This window comes from Aquarana catesbeiana, linkage group LG05 (assembly GCF_042186555.1).
Source record: "Aquarana catesbeiana isolate 2022-GZ linkage group LG05, ASM4218655v1, whole genome shotgun sequence".
Classification (NCBI taxonomy): Eukaryota; Metazoa; Chordata; class Amphibia; order Anura; family Ranidae; genus Aquarana; species Aquarana catesbeiana.
Window position 1 is genome coordinate 601,676,947 of NC_133328.1, and position 20,470 is coordinate 601,697,416.

General features: G+C 43.2%; 1 protein-coding gene across 2 annotated transcripts in view; it reads left to right on the forward strand.

Annotated features, from left to right (window-relative positions):
* Positions 1-20,470, forward strand: part of COLEC10 (collectin subfamily member 10) — a 120,284-nt gene that overhangs the window by 12,941 nt on the left and 86,873 nt on the right. The window contains exon 2 of one of the 2 annotated variants that reach the window (XM_073632180.1): positions 15,802-15,985. In XM_073632180.1, coding sequence (XP_073488281.1) covers positions 15,850-15,985 — 136 coding nt within the window. In that variant the 5' untranslated portion in view covers positions 15,802-15,849. Of the gene's footprint in view, positions 1-15,738; positions 15,986-20,470 lie in introns of those variants that run through there. The other variant, XM_073632179.1, reaches the window with a different exon arrangement.

A 20,470-nucleotide genomic window follows, 5' to 3' on the forward strand; every position in this document is an offset into this window, starting at 1 on the left:
AATGCTTGTTATAGTCACTGTGAAACCTAAGGGGTCAATCCTGTGCATTGTGTAAAAAAGGCTGTTTGGTCCTGTACTCTCTGATCCTCCCCTTCTTCCACAGTCCCCAATTTGTTTCCTGATAGAACAGAGCCTTGGGGGCACTCTGCACATGCTCAGTTTGGTGTGTATTGCTAGAGAGTTTTTTTTTTTCTTTTTGGGAGGGTGCATGTGATCAGCACAGGGCCAATCAGCGGTCAGGGGTCCTGCAGCCTCATAGGACAGTCAGGGGAGAATGAAAACTCCTCCTACAGGCTTTAAACTGGTTGTAAACCCACAAAAAAAAAAAACTCGCAAGACAAAGGCATAATGAGCTAATATGCATAGCAATGATGGCGGCTGGTAGGCAAGTGGTTAAACAGACCCCTGATGTCTCTCATTTGAGACATTTGAGACAGAGAAAGGGACTGAGGACTTAGATTCATCAGTCCCTTTCTATGCAGCCTCAACTACACTGGAGATGAATGAAGAGGAAGCACTTTGAGGCTTTCTGTTTATTCGTAAACGGAAGCATAGTAAACAGCTGGCCCTTCTGCTCGGCAGGTGCCCAGGGCCCCTGTTTTGAACAGGACGGCCGGCTGTACTGCCTTATCAGTGGCCCTGGAGGCAGGGTTTTGCTTTCTCCTGTCAGAGCTGACCCCCTTCCCCTGAAGACTGGTGATCTGATGTTGGATGGGGTACTATTCAAGAAGTAGCAAGAGAGGTGGAGGAAGTACAGATCCCTGGGAGGAATGATGCCAAAGCAGGGAGGTCCTTGTATTGCAGATCTTTAGGAACAGCTTTCTCTCCAGCTAAGAAAACAGTGAGCAGCACAGTAGTGACATCAACAAATTTCACCACAAATCTTTTGAGACTAGCAATAAGAGGCAGCACTACCCTAGACTATTTTACACTGCATGTATACAGCAATGAGGCACCAGAAACTGCACCACTATTTTCAGATCGATATTTCAGGGTACTACCTTGGAACAATTTACATTTGCAGACATTCCCTCCAACATAGCAAATATTCACTTTTGATTTTGATTCCACTTTAAATTTTGTTTAAAAGAAAATAACTGTTTTGAGAGAAAATGGACTTTGGGCCGCTTTAAGCGATGGTTCCAAAGTCTGGAGATCGTAAACACGTCAGTGGACAGCCATCACTTTTATCTTTTTATAGTAAGGCTTTCAGGGAGTTCCCTCCAGTGGTCACCACTAAATTGCTTTGGTTTCTTCGAGCCAAGATCATCAACTATTACTACAGCGTGTAAGAAAAAGCAGAACTTAACCTCTTGCGATTCTGTACCTGCCCACTTGAAAGAGGTTTTAGTTTCCTTCTACGATGCCAAATTGCCTCTTTGTTACAGATGTGACAGTTTCGGTTTTTGTCATTTTGAAACTAATGGTGCTTTGTTAGCGAAACCTGGCTTTCTTTGTAGATAACATCAGCGGTTACAAGCGGTTGTTTGGTTATGTATTATGTTCAATAGAAAAGAGGTCTTCAAAAAGATCAGACGCAACTGCGCCACCTGGAGGCAAACTGCGCTACTACAAAAAAAATTTCTTCTGTCTGAGTTGCTCAGCACACAAAAATCTCTTTTCACAGATTATTTTCATATAGAAATAGATGTGACCACTTTGTAATCTAGACCATATTAGAACAAAATGGGGTGGGACTTTACGTGTACCTTGCAAGGTCTAATGAAAACGCAAAACATAGAAATTTATGTTAAAATAAACATATCTTTATTCTATACATACACATAATTGATTGTAAAGTTCAGAAAGAACTAGTTAAAAACAGTTACAGTAAGGTTGTCCAGGATGTTGTTATTCCAACTGGAAAATCCGGGTACATGGCCTACGCGTTTCGTGGGATTACCTGCTTCATCAGGGCCTCGGATTATAACACAGATTATCTATGTACTGTATTGATATGTAAACATATTATTAACAAAAAAAATCATATAGAAAACATATACCAAATATGTTCATTGTGTATTTCCACAATGTTAATAAATTATATCGCATTTAATTTACATTACTTTCAATGATCAGTTATTACATCTACAAAACATATTCCAATCAAGCTTGTTATATGCACTATGGCACATTGTGGAAGAGAGAGAGAGGAACAGAATGAGCACCTATAACAAAGTTCCCATATAATCTATAATGCAACCAATTCCTAAACTTGAAATATATACACAAAAAAAAAAGAAAGGAAAAGAAAAAACATAATTTACCCCCTTTAATTTACCCCCTTCCTGACCAGAGCACTTTTTGCGATTCGGCACTGCGTCGCTTTAGCTGATAATTGTGCGGTCGTACGACATTGCACCCAAACAAAATTAACGTCCTTTTTTTCCCCCACAAATTGAGCTTTCTTTTGGTGGTATTTGATCACCTCTGCGATTTTTATTTTTTGCGCTTTAAACAAAAAAAGAGCAACAATTTTGAAAAAACACAATATTTTTCACTTTTTACTATAATAAATATCCCCAAAAAATATATAAAAAATATATATTTTTTCCTCAGTTTAGGCCAATATGTATTCTTCTACATATTTTTGGTAAAAAAAAAAAAATGCAATAAGTGTATGTATTGATTGCTTTGCGCAAAAGTTATAGAGTCTACAAAATAGGGGATAGTTTTATGGCATTTTTATTATTATTTTTTTTTTAATTAGTAATGGCGGCGGTCTGCGATTTTTTATCAGGACTGCGACATTCGGACACTTTTGACACTATTTTGGGACCATTGTCATTTATACAGCGATCAGTGCTATAAAAATGCACTGGTTGCTGTGTAAATAACACTGGCAGGGAAGGGGTTAACCACTAGGGAGCGATCAAGGGGTTAAGTGTGTCCTAGGGAGTGATTCTAACTGTGGGGGGATGGGCTACCACTCACATGAAAGCGATCAATGCTCCCGATGACAGGGAGCAGTGATCTCTGACATGTCACAAGGCAGAACGGGGAAATGCCTTGTTTACATAGGCATCTCCCCGTTCTTCCGCTCCGTGACACGATCGTGGGCACCCGGCAGGCATCGAATCTGCAGGACCCGCGGTTACGGTCATGGAGCACACGGCGGGCCCACAATGCCGCATCTTAAAGGGGACGTACCTGTATGCCCTTTTACCCACCCGTGCCATTCTGCCGACGTACACCATCGTCCGGCGGTCGGGAAGGGGTTAACTAGTTCTTTCTGAACTTTTTTTTACAATTATGTGTATGTAAATAAAGATATGTTTATTTTTACATAAATTTCTATGTTTTGTGTTTTCATTAGACCTTGCGAGGTACGTGTAAAGCCCCACCCCATTTTGTTCTAATATGGTATATGTCTGTTTTGGGATGGTACCTTAGTAAGGTCATAATTGTCTCACACTCGTCCCCCATACCTCTTTACCACTTTGTAATCTATATATTGTTCAGCAATTTAGACTACTGTATAAGTAGATATGAAACTGGAATTAAAGTATATGGAAACATTCATCTAGTATATATATATATATATATACATTGTTCCTCTTTTTTATAAGTGATACATACCCTCTGTTCTCAGCTGCATAAAAGCTAGGGGAGGAGTAACAGCAGCACACTGGTCTTTCCAGTGAATGGCTGTGTAGGGGGGAATATCGGAACAAGTCTGATCAATTAAGGAGAGCAGGCTGAGTTCTCAGCACAGCCAGAAAACTGTCCTGGCTGTGCTCTGATGCCTAGTGTGGTCAGTTTAAAAAAAAAATAGGAAAGCAGAGGAACTAGGAGGAACACCAGGGATTTAACACAAAGGAAGTAATACAAAGAGAACGGGATACTTTTTCATACAAGTACATGGTACAGCAGACACATATTAAGAATATGAAATGTTGGGTTTACATATTCTTTACAGCAAATTTGTCACGTGTCTATGCAGGGCAAATCAACAGGTTCTTGCCAGGGGAGCCAGCCCATTGCACCCCATCTTTGTTTCAGTTCTCTTTTCTTGGGATAAGCACAATTTCAAATTTTCCCCAAATTTTGCAGAAAATCAGGAGTTATGCCTACATTTTGCTAGCTTGGTAAAATGTATTGGAGTTGATGATAAAAGTGAAATTAAAGCTGAATTCCAGATAGGGTAATCTTTACATAGTTCCATTGGTCCAGCTTGGACCAATGTAAGTCTGTGTGTGCCATATCTGCGGGATCCTGGTGGAAGCTGGAAATCAGTGTAGTAGACATTGCTATACCAGCGAATGCCACAAGCTTCTGAGTCAGCACAGGAGCCATTCAGGGAACACGGTGCATTTTCTTAATGAATGCAAAACGTTCTCTGATAGGATGAGGGGAAGAGGAGGAGCAGTGACATCACAATCTCCACCTTATCCAATAAGAGAACACTTTGCATTAATTGATAAAATGCAGAGTATTTTCTGAATGGTGTTGAGGAATGCAGGGCAGGTGCTCAGCATGGGACCCAAAAGGTAGTGGTGATCACTGTAGTAGCGATATCTACTACAGGGCTTCCCAACTTCTGGAGGGATCCCACAGATATGGCACATACATACTTGGATTGGTCCAAGCTTGACCAATGTAACTATGTAAACATCAATATACCTGGAACATAGCTCAGAGACTGTGGACAGGAGACAAGTGATATTCAGACTGTGGATATAATATGAGATGGTCAGATATCCAGACTGCAGACATAATACAGGAGATAGTCAGAGACTGTAGACATGATGCAAGAGATGGTCAGAGACTGCAGATATAATACAAAAGATGATCAGAGACTGCATAAATAATACAAAAGATGGTTAGAGACTGCAGATAAAATATAAAAGATGTTTAGAGATTGTAGACATGATGCAAGAGATGGTCAGAGGCTGCAGATATAATACAAAAGATGGTCAGAGACTGCATAAATAATACAAAAGATAGTTAGAGACTGCAGATAAAATATAAAAGATGGTCAGAGACTGCAGACCTGACGCAAGAGATAGTCAGAGACTGCATAAATAATACAAAAGATGGTTAGAGACTGCAGATAAAATATAAAAGATGGTTAGAGACTGCAGATAAAATATAAAAGATGGTCAGAGACTGCAGACCTGACGCAAGAGATAGTCAGAGACTGCATAAATAATACAAAAGATGGTTAGAGACTGCAGATAAAATATAAAAGATGGTTAGAGACTGCAGATAAAATATAAAAGATGGTCAGAGATTGTAGACATGATGCAAGAGATGGTCAGAGACTGCATAAATAATACAAAAGATGGTTAGAGACTGCAGATAAAATATAAAATATGATGAGAGACTGCAGATAAAATATAAAAGATGGTCAGAGACTGCAGATATAATACAAAAGATGGTCAGAGACTGCAGATAAAATATAAAAGATGGTGAGAGACTGCAGATATAATACAAAAGATGGTCAGAGACTAAACATAATTCAAGAGATGGTCAGAGATTGTAGACATGCTGAAGGAGACTGTCAGAGACTGAACCTATAGGAGTTGTTGGAGACTGGAGACATGCTTTAGGAGACAGTCACAAACATTACATAAGACTGCTAGAAATCAGTGCCATATCAGGATAATAGGGAAGCACAGATTGATGTCTGCAGGGGCCCAAAGGGCCTCACAAAAATTGCCAAAGGGCAGCATATTGGGCATCAGAGCAGTAGAGGATGATTGGAGAGGCACACAGAGGTAATAAATGATAACTGTACTTAAATGAATTTAAATTATGGAGAGTGAGAGTTCTTCTTTAACCTTTCTGAAGAAAATGATGTAACAAGACTTGCTACATTTGTGAAGTATGAAATTCCATAGTTTAATTGGCTAAATGAATCATGCCGAGACAATTGATAACATGTTTGTCCATATGACAAATATTCCTGTAAACTCACCTTTTTGGATACACACAGAAATGTGTCATGTACTGTATATACTATGGATATATCGAGGTTCATAAATTAGAGTGTAAGATTACTTTAATGAAAAAATAAACTTCTTGCAGCACTAGAATTTTGGTAAATGAAATAGAAAGAGTCATTTTTTTGTTTGCATGTATTTATTTATTCACCTATATATAAATGAGACTTTAATGTGTCTCATTATGATGTCATTGTCTATGTGGAAGACTGTATTTAGATATTGCTATGTTTAATGACATAAACTCATGCACTCAGCTAGATGAGTCATTGCACCAAATGGAGTGGAAAGTGCCAACACTTTGATCTCTATTTGTGTCAATTCAGATTCTTTCTAGTCAAATGAGTAAGCAGCCATACCCAGCTCAAGTTATTTAGAACAGCATAAATTATACAGGGCCAAAATTATTATTATAGATGGGTCATCATTTTTCGGTCGGAAACATCTAATCTTACACAGCACAAAAACAAATGACTTAGCTGATTACACCATTTAAACAGAATGAAAGTATAACTAAAAGGAAAAACTTAGTTTGGGATAGCGTGGAGAGGGATTAGGACACCTGTCAGGTTTTCATTATTGTCTGTGCCCTCTCTAGATTTGAAAGAAATACTTTAAATTTGGGGTTGTCATGAGAATAGGAAATGGGGGAGGGGGATCTTCCAATGGGAGCACTAATTCCGCTGACAACCAGGGATTCCCTCATTTTATAGAAATTTCCTCTCACTTCCTGTTTTGGCTATGGGACAGGAAGTGATGGGAAATCTCCCCAATGGAACACAGATGACAAAATATAACCTGACAGGAGTTATAATCATCTCTTACCAGGGCCGGACTGGGAATAAAAACCAGCCCTGGAAAAGATTTCATAACAGCCCCATAGCAATATTATACCAGCCCAACATCATTATGTCATTTTCTTATTCATAACAAGGAAAACCATGCATTTTAAAGCACATTTGAAGAGTGTATTATATATAGATAATACAGATATGAAAGCACATAGGGCTTTATATATATATATATATATATAAGCAAATTCCAGGTAAAAGTTTTAAAAGTGTAGCAATGATCAAGGGGGACCCCAGGAACTCTGTGAATGTGAGGGGTGGGGCTCTGGTGACCAGAGACCACTTTCCACAGAAAGAATACACTAAGGTAAGGGGTGGCTGATTTAAGGGGAAACCTCTGGGAACCTCTATATCAGTGCCCTCTTTTATTATTGTATTCACTCCCCCCTTACATCAATCACTCCCCTCAAACTGGCTTGGCGGCGCTGATGCTGACCTCCGCTCAGGTGCAAGAGATCAATGCAGCCTCACCAGTGCCCATTAAATGCATCCTCACCAGTGCCCATCAAATTCAGCCTCACCAGTGCCCATCAAATGCAGCCTCATCAGTCCCATCAAATTAAGCCTCACCAGTGCCCATCAAATGCAGCCTCATTAGTGCCCATCAAATGCAGTCTCATCAGTGTCCATCAAATGAAGCCTCAACAGTGCCCATCAAATGCAGCCTCTCCAGTGCCCATCAAATGCAGCCTCTTAAGTGCCCATCAAATGCAGCCTCACCAGTACCCATTAAATACAGCCTCCCCAGTGCCCACCAAATGCAACTTATCAGTGCCCACCAAATGCAGCCTTATCAGTTCCCACCAACAGTGCAATGCCCACCAGATGTAGCCCACCAGTGCAATACCCACCAAATGCAGCCCACGAGTGCAGTGCCCACCAAATGCAGCCTACCTGTACAGTGCCCACGAGTGCAGTGCCCACCAAATGCAGCCTACATGTGCAGTGCCCACCAGTGCAATGCTCACCAAATGCAGCCCAGTGCAATGCCCACCAGATGCAGCCCACCTGTGCAGTGCCCTCCAAATGCAGCTCATCAGTGCAATGCCCACCAAATGCATCCCACCAGTGGAATGCCCACCAGTGCAATGCCCACCAAATGCAGTCTACCAGTGCAATGCCCACCAAATGTAGCCCAGCAAATGCAGCCCACCAGTGAAATTCCCACAAAATGCAGCCCACCTGTACAGTGCCCACCAAATGCAGCCCACCTGTGCAGTGCCCACCAAATGCAGCCCACCAGTGCAATTCCCACCAAATGCAGCCCACCAGTGCAATTCCCACCAAATGCAGCCCACCAGATGCAGCCCACCAAATGCAGCCCACCAAATGCAGCCCTCCAAATGCAGAACACCAGATGCAGCCCAACAAATGCAGCCCACCAGATGCAGCCCACCAAATGCAGAACACCAGATACAGCCCACCAAATACAGCCCACCAGATGCAGCCCACCAAATACAGCACACTAAATGCAGCCCAGCAAATGCAGCCCACCAGATGTAGCCCACCAAATGCAGCCCACCAGATGTAGCCCACCAAATGCAGCCCACCAGATGCAGAACACCAAATGCAGAACACCAAATACAGCCCACCAGATGCAGAACACCAGATGCAGCCCACCTGTGCGGTACCCACCAAATGCTGCCTATCAGTGCAGTGCTCACCAGTACCTGGATCACAATTTCCTGTGTCATGGAGCTTGGATTTAAATTGCCCGCCCAGACGGCCACTGTAAAAAAGTCCCGACTCCTGTGACACACGTCACACTGATTCAATGCCCCATTGGATCAGTGTTCCATCAATCACAAAAACCTGTCTAGGAGGCGGGACTTTATTACAGCACCGCAGAACAGCTCAGACGGAGCCCCAACTCCATGACACAGCGGGAGATAGCCACTGTGTATGTGTGCCAAATACGAGGAGGAGGGAGGGGAGGACAGCACTTAAGCTTCGGCGCGCAGTGCACTGCGCAGAATCGGCCCTGCTTGAGCCACAGCTCAAAGCGGCCCCAGGGCAGGCAGCCTACCGGCCTACCCTGTAGGCCAGTCCGGCCCTGTCCCTTACTCTACCCAAAATGGAGAAATGAAAGTTTCACCTCCAGTTCTACTTTAAAATCTAATGCCGCGTACACACAATTGGACTTTCCGACAAAAAATGTTGGATGTGAGCTTGTTGGTTGAAAGTCCAACCATGTGTATGCGATATCGAACATTTGTTGTCGGACTTTCAGCCAACAAATGTTGGCTAGCAGGTTCTCAAATTTTCCACCAACTTATTTTTGTTGTCGGACTTTCCGATCGTGTGTACACAAGTCCGTCGCACAAAAGTCCACGCATGCTCGGAATCAAGTACGAGGCACTCGGTCTTGTAAAACTAGCGTTCATAATGGAGATATCAAATGACTATAGAACTTCCTTTTTATCGGCTCGCCGTATGTCTTGTACGTCACTATGTTGGCCAACATTTGTATGACCGTGTGTATGCAAGACAAGTTGGAGCCAACAACCTTCGAACAAAATTCCACTGTTTTGTTGTCGGAAAGTCTGATCGTGTGTACAGGGCATTGGAGGGATCATCATTGTGTTATGGTGGATAACCAGAGTCAGGAAGCCTGTCTTCCATTAGACCATTTGATTCCTGTATGTGTGTATATTGGGTGGGGAAAGTATTGTAATTCTGTGCTTAATAAACTGTTATGTGAAACATAGAAAAGTGACGGCAGAAAAAAGACAGAGTAGTTCATTTTTTGTCTAAGTATAGATCTACAGTATGTTTGTCCCAAGCATGTTTGCCATTCACTGTTGACTGACTCACTACCTCTGCTGGAAGTTTATTTCAAGCATCAACAACCCTTTCAGTAAAATAATACCTTCTAAGATTAGTTTTGAACTCCACGTAGTTTGAGGTCATGTCCCTGTGTTCTTCATTTTGGTTTCATGTTCAAAAAAACTGCCCTCCTGAACCTTATTTACCCCCTTGATCTATTTAAAGGTTTCAATCATGTTTCCCCTTTCCCTTCTTTTCTCCAGACTGTACATATTAGGTTCCTGAAGTCGCTCTCGATATGTTTTTTCTCTCAGAACTTTCACCATTCCTGTTACCCGTCTCTTGACTCATTCTATTTCATCAATATCTGTAAGTGAGATCTCCAGAACTAGACACAGTATTTTAAATAAGGTCTCACTAAAGATCTATATAGGGGAATCAGAACCTCCTTCCTCCTGCTGGTGATCCCTCTAGTGATGCATCCTAGAATTCTATTCGCTTTTTCCTCTGCCTGGTTACACTATTTGTTCATTTTGCAATCATCTTAAATAAGGACTCTGAAATCTTTTTCCTCTGTGGTGCTGACCAACACTGTACCCCCAATGTTCTACTCTCTCATGGGGTTCTTTTTCCCTAGGTGCATTTTTTTTTTACATTTAGAAACATTGAACTGTTTCTACTGCTAAGTGGTCTTTTTGGACCATTTTTACCAACTAATTTATATCACTGGGTGTACAATAGAGTACATTCCACTATGAATTTCCATTATTTACTCATTCTGGAGGATTTTTCTTTTTCTAAAAGGGACACAAGTTCTGGTAATACCTAGGGTTTTCCTAACTTTGGAGGGATTTCCTCTTTATCATGTTTTGGCTATGAGAAAGGAAGTGAAGAAAAAACTCCCCAATGGGTCAGAAACATGGAAAAAAAACTGTCAGGGGTTATAACCCTCCCTTACTTAAATGTTTTGCCTTTAGTGACACTTTAAAGAAGAGCTGTAAAGTCAATCTGTAGCGGGCATACAAGTTGAATATAGAAGATAATTTCCAGTGATACAGTAAGGTTACTCTTGTATAAAAGGCACCATTGTTTTTTTTCAGCCCTTTATGATTTGTTGTTTAGTATCTTGTAAAGTACAGCCAAAGCCACCCCATAAACATGACCCTTCAGGTATTGGAATGTAGTGCCTACCTCTCGAGGGGGCGCTGGAAATAACCCAGGTCTCCCTAACTGGTGGCTGCCAGGCTCAGGTATCAGCTCCAGAGCACACAGAAAAAACTAAGCCTCAGTCTAGGGGTGTCTTCTTCTATTGTTATTACAGGAGAGAAGGTGCAGGATACTTCAAAAACACAAGCAGGTACAGGAGAGGACAGATTCTCAAGAAAAAATCCTTCAGTAGTAGCCCTAAATATTGCTGGAGGTTGAGGGCACAGCCAGCTAGTCTGTGTAAGAGCAATCAAATTCCTTGTAGCAACCTCTGCCACCTAACCCTCAGTGAACAGGCACACCTGAAACTCTAGGCAAAAGGTCCAACTCACAATGTCCAGAGACCGCTCCTCAACCAGCTTCACTGTGACACTCTTTAGTAAAAGTTCTTCCCCAGCCCAGTTTGATGAGGTAGTGTCCTCCAGAAGATATCTTTCAGGCCCTCATCCATGCACATGCCGAGGCCTAACAGCAACAGATCTTTAATAGCACAGGCTGCATGCTGGGGAAGAAGCCCCAGCTCTTCTGGGGGACCTCTGAACAGACCCTCCCAAACACATAGCTCCCAACTGTCCCTGATTTTGAGGGACTGTCCCTGATTTGGAGCAATGTCCCTCTGTCCCTCATTCCTCCTCATTTGTCCCTCATTTTGGTCTGATCTATATAGATGTATATAAAATTTACTTTTTATCTATCAAAAAGTGTTTCCCAGTGCTAAACCTTTCATCTGATTTCTAAATTGCTGCATTTGTAAATTCCAAAAGCCGGTATAAAGGAATAGTAGTGGTAAAAAAAGCACTTGTGAGTTTAACCAATCTTATTTTTTGTACAATTTTCCTTTAAGGGGTGTGGCAATGGGTGTGTCCTATGCCTGCATACTTTTGCTGATAGGTGTCCCTCATTCCCATCTCAAAAAGTTGGGAGGTATGCAAACATTTATCTTCCCCCCAGCCACCTTCTGGGCACCCCTTCCAGGCATTAGCTGAGGTCAGGTGAATATTCATAACTTAGTGGCTGACCCTCCTATTCTATTTCTGGAAGCTTCTTCCAGAGGCAGGCAGGAGCAATCAACCACCAGGCTTAGGAAAAGCTTAAACAAACCTAAAAAATAAATTGTTGCCAGTGCCAAAAACCAAATGTGACCAGTCTAGGACAGAGTGCTACAGGAAGAATAAGCATGCCACCTCTCATGAGGCAGTGCCTATTGCCAGAGTAGCCAATCACAAGGTCTCAGCATTATCACATGGGAGGGGGGGGCAAGAGGTGGGCTCACCTACACCTATGCAAACACTTACTTTTGAAACTAAGAAAAGTAAACAGTGCAATGCCTTGTAACAAATGCATCACCCCACCCCTACACAATGAGCACCGGCGGGCACACACTGTACAGAGCATAACACCCACCCACCGGTGTGCGTTGTGTAGGGGTGGTGTGATATAGCTCCTGAATGGGTTGTGTGTTTATCCATAAGGGGCACCACCCCCCTAGTTTGCAAGCAGGGTGTCCCGGTTTTTATGAGTTTTTTTTTCAAGCCACATGATTAGAGCCGTAGGCTCTAATTGGCTTGAAAAAGGTTGAGCACCCACTTGTGACACTAGAGAATCAATATTTGCTATTTTATTCTGGCTTCTTCTCCCGGCCACGCAGGACAGGAGGTGGATTGGGTTGGCCGGGAGGAGAAGACGAGGAAGCCGTGTCAGGCTGAGTGGGATGGGGACCATGGAGGGCGGACCTGGGGGGGGGTTGTTTGCACCAGCCGTCACTGCTGTTTATGCAGCAAAAAGCGGTTTTCCAGCCGAAATTTATTTTTTTTAAAGTCAGCAGCTGCAAACACTGTAGCTGCTGCTTTTAATAAGGACACTTACCTGTCCAGGGAGCCCGCGATGTCGGCCCCCCCTGAGGTGCAGGTGCCGCCATTCCAACTAAGGGATACCGGCAGAGGAGCCTTCCGGTTTCCGGCTGCGCATGCGCGAGTCGCGCAACGCTTTGTGAATGGCCAGCTTGTCTTCTGGGACACACACATGTCCCAGAAGACAACCGGGGGGGCGGGGCTCGCTGCAGAAGAGGATGTGATGTCATTGGCCACGGCCCGGCTGGATCGCAAGTATCGGAAGTACTCTTAGTACTTCTGAAAGTAAAAAAAAAATTTGAAATATCCAAAAACTAGGGGTGGAGAGGTGGTCTTTCGTTTAAGACCACCTCTCAAAATTGGGTGGAACTCCGCTTTAAGGTGCCAGGTGCTGCGTGCAAGCAACACAAATAGTGTGCTTTCAGGGCCCCTTACCTACACCTGCAGACCTGTCAAATTGGGACAAAGTGTGTCCTTGCAGCCGCTGCATCACCATACACATACATGGGCTGCCTGCACACAGCACCTGGCAGCCCGGCTCATTCACGGACTACAGGCGTCAGCGGCGCCCATGTGAATGGGGCCTATTTGATTGTAGTACAATGGATGGGGATATTTCTTGTAGTAAAGTACCCTATGTTCCCAAAAATAGAAATAGCGTGAAATAGTGTCCTGTTATAAGCAGTAGACACAGGGCAGGCTCTGATGAAAGTTTGCAAGTTTATATATACAGACATATCAGGATGTCCTGGCAGCTGGATTGTGTCATCTTGTAGTCTCTCCTATTACAGTGTTCCAGAAACCAAATATAAAATCCTCCCAATGACACCAACGATGGGGCATTATTTTTTCCCACTGTTTTCGGGACATTTTCTACTCCTAATAGCCACAGTCCGACCCCACTAAAGTCTGAAGGACAGTAAACTGGCCCTTTGTTTAGAAAGTTTGGAGAGCTCTGCATTGGACAGAAGGAAAACTATGGATCACATCTTTAGTAAAACTTCACAGTTTATGCAATATATATTTATATTTAAATGTACAGTATGAGTTTGCATTTAAAATGCTTTTCTTCTCCATACAAGTCACAGTAAAAGTTGTTTAAAGCGGAGGTCCACCCTAAAATAAAAAATGACATTAAAATTCTACAAAAAATATATAAAAACATTTGAAAAAAAAAAAAATTTTTTTACTTACCAGAAACCCCTGTTGTTAGGCAGTCTTCCTATTCCGCGGCGCTGTTCTGTCACTTCCTTCTCTTTGGTGAGCTGCCCCGTTGTATTCTGGGACATGTGTTTGTCCCAGAAAACAACAGGGCCATTCACAAAGCGCCGCGCGACTCAAGCATGCGCAGTAGGAAATGGGCAGTGAAGCCGCAAGGCTCCACTGCCTGTTTCCCTTAGTTAGGATGGCGGCGCCGGCACCCGATCCTATGGACGGATCAGCCTCGGGGGCCCGACATCACGGGCTCGCTGGACAGGTAAATGTCCTTGCCAAAAGTCAGCAGCTACAGTGTTTGTAGTTGCTAACTTTGTTTTTTTTAAAACGGCTGGACCTTCGCTTTAAAGCAACTACTAATTCAAAAGCAAATTGAAGCAAGTCAGAGCAACTCAAGAGCAAGCCATTTTCCCCAAAAATCTTATTGCATTTCAATTGCGTCTGATGCCTGTGTGCATGAGCCCTATTAGGACTGAGGGTATAAATATTATTTTTCAGGGGTGATTCTTAAAGAATAATTTCTCAACTACATTACTTTCTTCAGGGTTCATGTACAAGGGCACTTGTTTGAATCTGAAGCATCTCAAAAGTAACTCTTTAAAGCTGATGTCCAGGTTTACTTGATTGCTGAGGCGCAATGAGCCCCTTGCCCCTTCACCCCATTAAATAAACACACTTACAACCATTAGGTTGGAAAGGGCAAGGCCACAGCTTTATTAAATCCAACACATAACATGTGAACACTTTTCAACCAGTGCCAGTCACAGTTGTACTGTGAGCACATAATTAAAAAAGGAGGGCCTGTCCTTACCATAAGTGCTGGACAGACAGCCTACTTCCAATTTCCATCAAGGGCATAGCCCATTACCATAGCCCATTACAGCCATTTTATGCTGGCAAGATCAAGAAACCGCCACCAGCCTGTCAGTGGATAACTGACGGGCGCCCCACCGCAGCTAGCGCCTGTTCCACACCATGCTGAAGACCAAGGATAAAGATATCCAATCTGATGTCATTAAGGTGAACGCCATCCGATCTCAGCAGATCATCATTAGCACCTTCCAAATCCTTGTGCCGGATCACAGACCCCCCCGCTCCGCCGAACAAACTTGGCGACCTGGGCGTTAACTTTGCGACGGAAGCGTTCCAGGCGTGGACCAGGTATCTCCCAAGCCCATAGCAAGCGAGGCACGTTTTCAGACCAAATGAGAATCAAGGTGGTAAAAACTGCATAACACTGGGCGATGTCTTTTTTTTCTTTTAATATGGCGCTGCAACCACCCCCAGTCCTCAATCTACTTACCTCTGGGGTTGGTGAGCTGTCAGCACCCCCACAGCCTCTCCAGTGTTCCGGGAACTTTAAAACACCCCCCCCCCCTCCTTCTTTCTCCGTTAGCGCTTCTGGGATTGACCAGAAGGATTCTTTTTTGTTTCATTTTTTGTTTTTGTTTAAGAGACCAGATGGATTCAGATCAACATGACGGCGCTGACCAATCAGAATCCATCTGGTCCTTGCCTGAAGCGCCGGAGCGGGGATTTCAAATCTCTGGACCGCTGGTGCTGCTTCAGGGGTGCTGACAGCTCAGCAGCCCCCGGAGGTAAGTACTGTACAGCTGTAAACTATAGTTAAGCTGGCCATAGACGGTCTGTTGTTTTTTAATTGTTCAGCCAGTGGACAGAACCAAAAAAAAAAAAAATGGAACAGATTCCTCCATCCACACAAACAAGGCTTCTCATAAATATAGAATGCAATGAACCAAAGTGGTGTGTTTTAGTTTTCAATCATCCTGGAGTTTGCATAAATATCCTTTTTGCAGACCCCACATAGAATGCTCCACTATTCCACCATTCAGAGATAATTAAATATAAACATGTCAGGATAGGATAAATATATCTGACACTGAGCAGAGACCTTGATGATAGAACACCAATTACTGAACACTAATGACATGTCTTTCTTACACATAGTCCCTGGACAGTCGGACATCCAGGACGGGTCCCCCGCTCCCTCTGAACATGGTTCCTGAGATCCGTACTCAGTTCGGAGTCTACGTTGTTCTATTTGTGTTTTTCCTCCCCCGTATTGGTGCCTCCGAGGCTGAAAACCGATCGGATACTTGTTCAACGCATACCATATTACCTGGACCAAAAGGTAAGAGATTCAAGACAGGAAATAATTGTATATGAAGGCAAGCCAGACTGTGTGGGCTGCTTGTAGATCTTTAAGGGCTTCTTTACACCACAAAAGCGCTTTGTGTACAGTTTTGCATGCGCTTGCGGCACGTTTGCTGTGCTTTCTTAGGCAATATTTATGTTTTTTTTTTTCTCCAGAGTGCGGTGCGTTCATGTGCGTTTACATGCATTTCTGTGCGTTTACATGCAAAAAATGCAGCATGTTGTAATTTTTAAATGCACTCGAAAGCACCACAATAGTGTAAAATAGACTGATTGAAGTACTTTCAACTTTCTTGCATATGCGTTTCTCCTGCGTTTAAGAATGCATTCGACTACATTCAGTGTAAATGAGCTGTTTACTCTTTTCTTTCTCCCCCTAGATAATTTAATAACTTAAATTAGAACTCTGGGCCTAATGAAAAATTATTTTTATTTATTTATTTTAATATTTAAACTTTATTGTTTTATAATATATTAATCTTAAAAAATAAACATTATTTCACATCATTAATCCATTTTTCCCATTCTCTCCCTTCTCCTCCTACTTCCTCCCCTACCCCATGCCATAGACTCCCCTCCCCCCCCTTCTCAATCTCTACATTACCCCAAAAGTTCTCCATATATTTATTTAGTCTTTTGAAGTCCGTCCACTTTTCCCAGATTCCCAGAAACCTTTCCGTCTGATCCTCTTCTTTACTACTTAAATCCTCCATATTAAATATATAATTCATTCTTTTAAACCATTCTCTTACTGTAGGTCTTTTTGGGTCCAGCCACTTTTTTTGGGATTATTCCCTTGTCTGCGTTTAATAGATTTGGAACTAATGTATTGTTTTATTGTTTTATTTGTATTATGGAATAAGGCAACTCCATGGATTGTCTATTACCTCTTTCTTCGTAATCTCCTTCATACAGTATCTCACAAAAGTTAGTACACCCCTCACATTTTTGTAAATATTTTATTTTATCTTTTCAGTGACAACACTGAAGAAATGACACTTTGCTACAATGTAAAGTAGTGAGTGTACAGCTTGTATAACAGTGTAAATTTGTTGTCCCCTAAAAATAACTCAACACACAGCCATTAATGTTTAAACCGCTGGCAACAAAAGTTAGTACACCCCTAAGTGGAAATGTCCAAATTGGGACCAATTAGCCATTTTCCCTCCCCGGTGTTTTGTGACTCGTTAGTGTTACAAGGTCTCAGGTGTGAATGGGGAGCAGGTGTGTTACATTTGGTGTTATCTCTCTCACTCTCCCATACTGGTCCCTGGAAGTTCAACATGGCACCACATGGCAAAGAACTCTCTGAGGATCTGAAAAAAAGAATTGTTGCTCTACATAAAGATGGCCTAGGGTATAAGAAGATTGCCAAGACCCTGAAACTGAGCTGAAATACGGTGGCCAAGACCATACAGCAGTTTAACAGGACAGGTTGACCGAGGGTTGACTTTGGGAAATAGACGTATGAGTGCTGCCAGCATTGCTGTAGAGGTTGAATTACTGGAATCATGTCCTGTGGTCTGATGAGACCAAGATAAACTTACTTGGTTCAGATGGTGTCCAGTGTGTGTGGCGGCAACCAGGTGAGGAGTACAAAGACAAGTGTATCTTGCCTACAGTCAAGCATGGTGGTGGGAGTGCCATGGTCTGGGGCTGCATGAGTGCTGCCGACACTGGGGAGCTACAGTTCATTGAGGGAACCAACATGTACTGTGACATACTGAAGCAGAGCATGATCCCCTCCCTTCGGAGACTGGGCCGCAGGGCAGTATTCCAACATGATAATGACCCCAAAGACACTTCCAAGACGACCACTGCTTTGCTAAAGAAACTGAGGGTAAAGGTGATGGACTGGCCAAGCATGTCTCCAGACCTAAACCCTATTGAGCATCTGTGGGGCATCCTCAAATGGAAGGTGGAGGAGCGCAAGGTCTCTAACATCCACCAGCTCTGTGATGTCATCATGGAGGAGTGGAAGAGGACTCCAGTGGCAACCTGTGAAGCTCTGGTGAACTCCATGCCCAAGAGGGTTAAGGCAGTGCTGGAAATAATGGTGGGCACACAAAATATTGACACTTTGGGCCCAATTTGGACATTTTCACTTAGGGGTCTACTCACTTATGTTGCCAGCGGTTTAGACATTAATGGCTGTGTGTTGAGTTATTTTGAGGGGACAGAAAATTTACACTGTTATACAAGCTGTACACTCACTACTGTACATTGTAGCAAAGTGTCATTTCTTCAGTGTTGTCACATGAAAAGATAGAATAAAATATTTACAAAAATGTGGGTGGAGTACTCACTTTTGTGAGATACTGTATATTGCCCCACCTCCTGCCAATACTCTCTGACCTTTGGGCATTCCCACCAAATGTGTGTCATGATGCCTTGTAAGTTACATCCCCTCCACCAACCGGTCTTATATACCATCTAGCAAGGCATTAATAATTTGTTTCTATGGTGGTAATATCTACTGAAAAACTGTATACTGCTTTTAATATTTTACTTAGATGGTATATAAAAAAGATATTTATGATGCAGGCTGTCACTGGCATTAAGGTGATATAAAACATCTAGCTTTTTTTTTTTTTTTAACAAAACAACGTGTTATACTTACCTGCTCTGTACAATGTTTTTGCACAGAACAGTCCCAAACGTTCCCTTCTGGGGTCCCCCGCCAGCGATCTTGGCTCCTTCTCTTCTCTTGCTAGGTGGGCACTTGTGCAGGTTAGATCCTGAGCTGGGCTATGTGTATCTATTGACACACACAGCGTGGCTCCCCCCCTCACAGGATTTGATTGACAACAGCAGGAGCCAATGCCGCTGCTTCCAAGTCTAGTCTGTAAGAAAAGAGTGGGGAGAAGAGCTGCTAAAGACTGGCAAAGCGATTGATTGTGATCGGGCTTAAGCAAGTATTTAGGGGGGCTGGGGGAAGTTAAGGCTTTTTATTAAAGGGGTTGTAAAGGTTTATGTTTTTTCACCTTAATGCATCCTATGCATTAAGGCGAAAAAACACCTGTCCGTGACCGGCCCCCCAGCCCCCCTGTTTTACTTACCTGAACCCTCGAACTTGTCGCACAGGGACGCGTTCTCTCTCTGCAAGGGGTTCTCGGCTCTTGATTGGATAGATTGATAGCAGTGCAGCCATTGGCTCCCATTGCTGTCAATCAAATCCAATGACGCGGGCGCCGGGGGCGGGGCCGAGTCCTGCATTCGGCCTCTATGGAAGCCGAATGCTGGACTCAGGAGCACGCCCGCAAGGTAAATACCCCCCCCCCCGGGAGAGCGCTTCTCAGAGGGGGTTATCTGATGTGGGGAGGAGCCGCGAGAGCTGCCGAGGGACCCCAGAAGACGAGGATCGGGGCCACTGTGTGCGAAACAAGCTGTACAGTGGAGGTAAGTATGATATGTTTGTTATTTAAAAAAAAAAAAAAAAAGAACCTTTAGTGTCACTTTAATCCAGAGAATGCAGAGAATGCAAGTTACAAAAAAAACTTTAGCCTTTACAACCATTTTAATGTTGCAGTTTTTGTTTTCCTGACCTACTTTTGTTACATGCTAGTAGATCCAAGAGTACTCTACTTCCTATAACAGGGTGACAATGCTGCTTGTTTGCAGTAAATTCAAACAGCGTTGTCACCCTGTTTATTTAGGGTGTATTTATTTATTTCAAGTATTTATATAGCACTGGAAATCTACACAGCGCTTTTACATATTGTACATTTACATTAAGGAATTTATAGTCTAAAGTCACCAGCATGCATACACATACACGGAATTATTTAGACAGGAGCCAATTAACCTACCAGCATGTCTTTGGAGTGTGGGAGGAAACTGGAAGCACACGGGGAACATGCAAACTACATGTAGACAGGGTCATGACTGGAATACAAACTGGGGATCCCAGTGCTGCAAAGCAGAAATTCTAACCACTGAACCACTGTGCTGCTCAATGCCTTACAGAGACAGTAACCTCTGGTTTAAAAAAAATTCTATCCAAGTATGTATAGTTAACGGTTTTTCACCTTAATGCATAGAATGTAAAACCTTTTGTGATGCAGCTCCCCCCCAGAGCCCCCCTTTTACTTACCTGCACCCGACGGGGATGAGCACAGCAGCTCCAGCCGCGGTCTCCGGTCCTCATTGGATAGATTGATAGCAGCAGGAGCCATTGGCTTCCGCTGCTGTCAATCAACTACAGTGACGCGGAAGCCGGGGGGCGGGGCCGAGTCCTGCTGTCTGTGTCAAAGGACGCAGCAGTAGGACTCGGAAGCTCGCCCGCATGAGTGCCCCATGGAATGCGGCTCTCCATGGGGGCACTCGAGAAGAGAAGGAGCGCCGCCAGGGGGACCTGAGAAGAGGAAGATTGAGGCCACTCTGTGCAAAATCACTGCACAGAGGAGGTAAGTATAGACATGTTTGTTATTTAAAAAAACAAAAAACAAAACTGTACAATTAC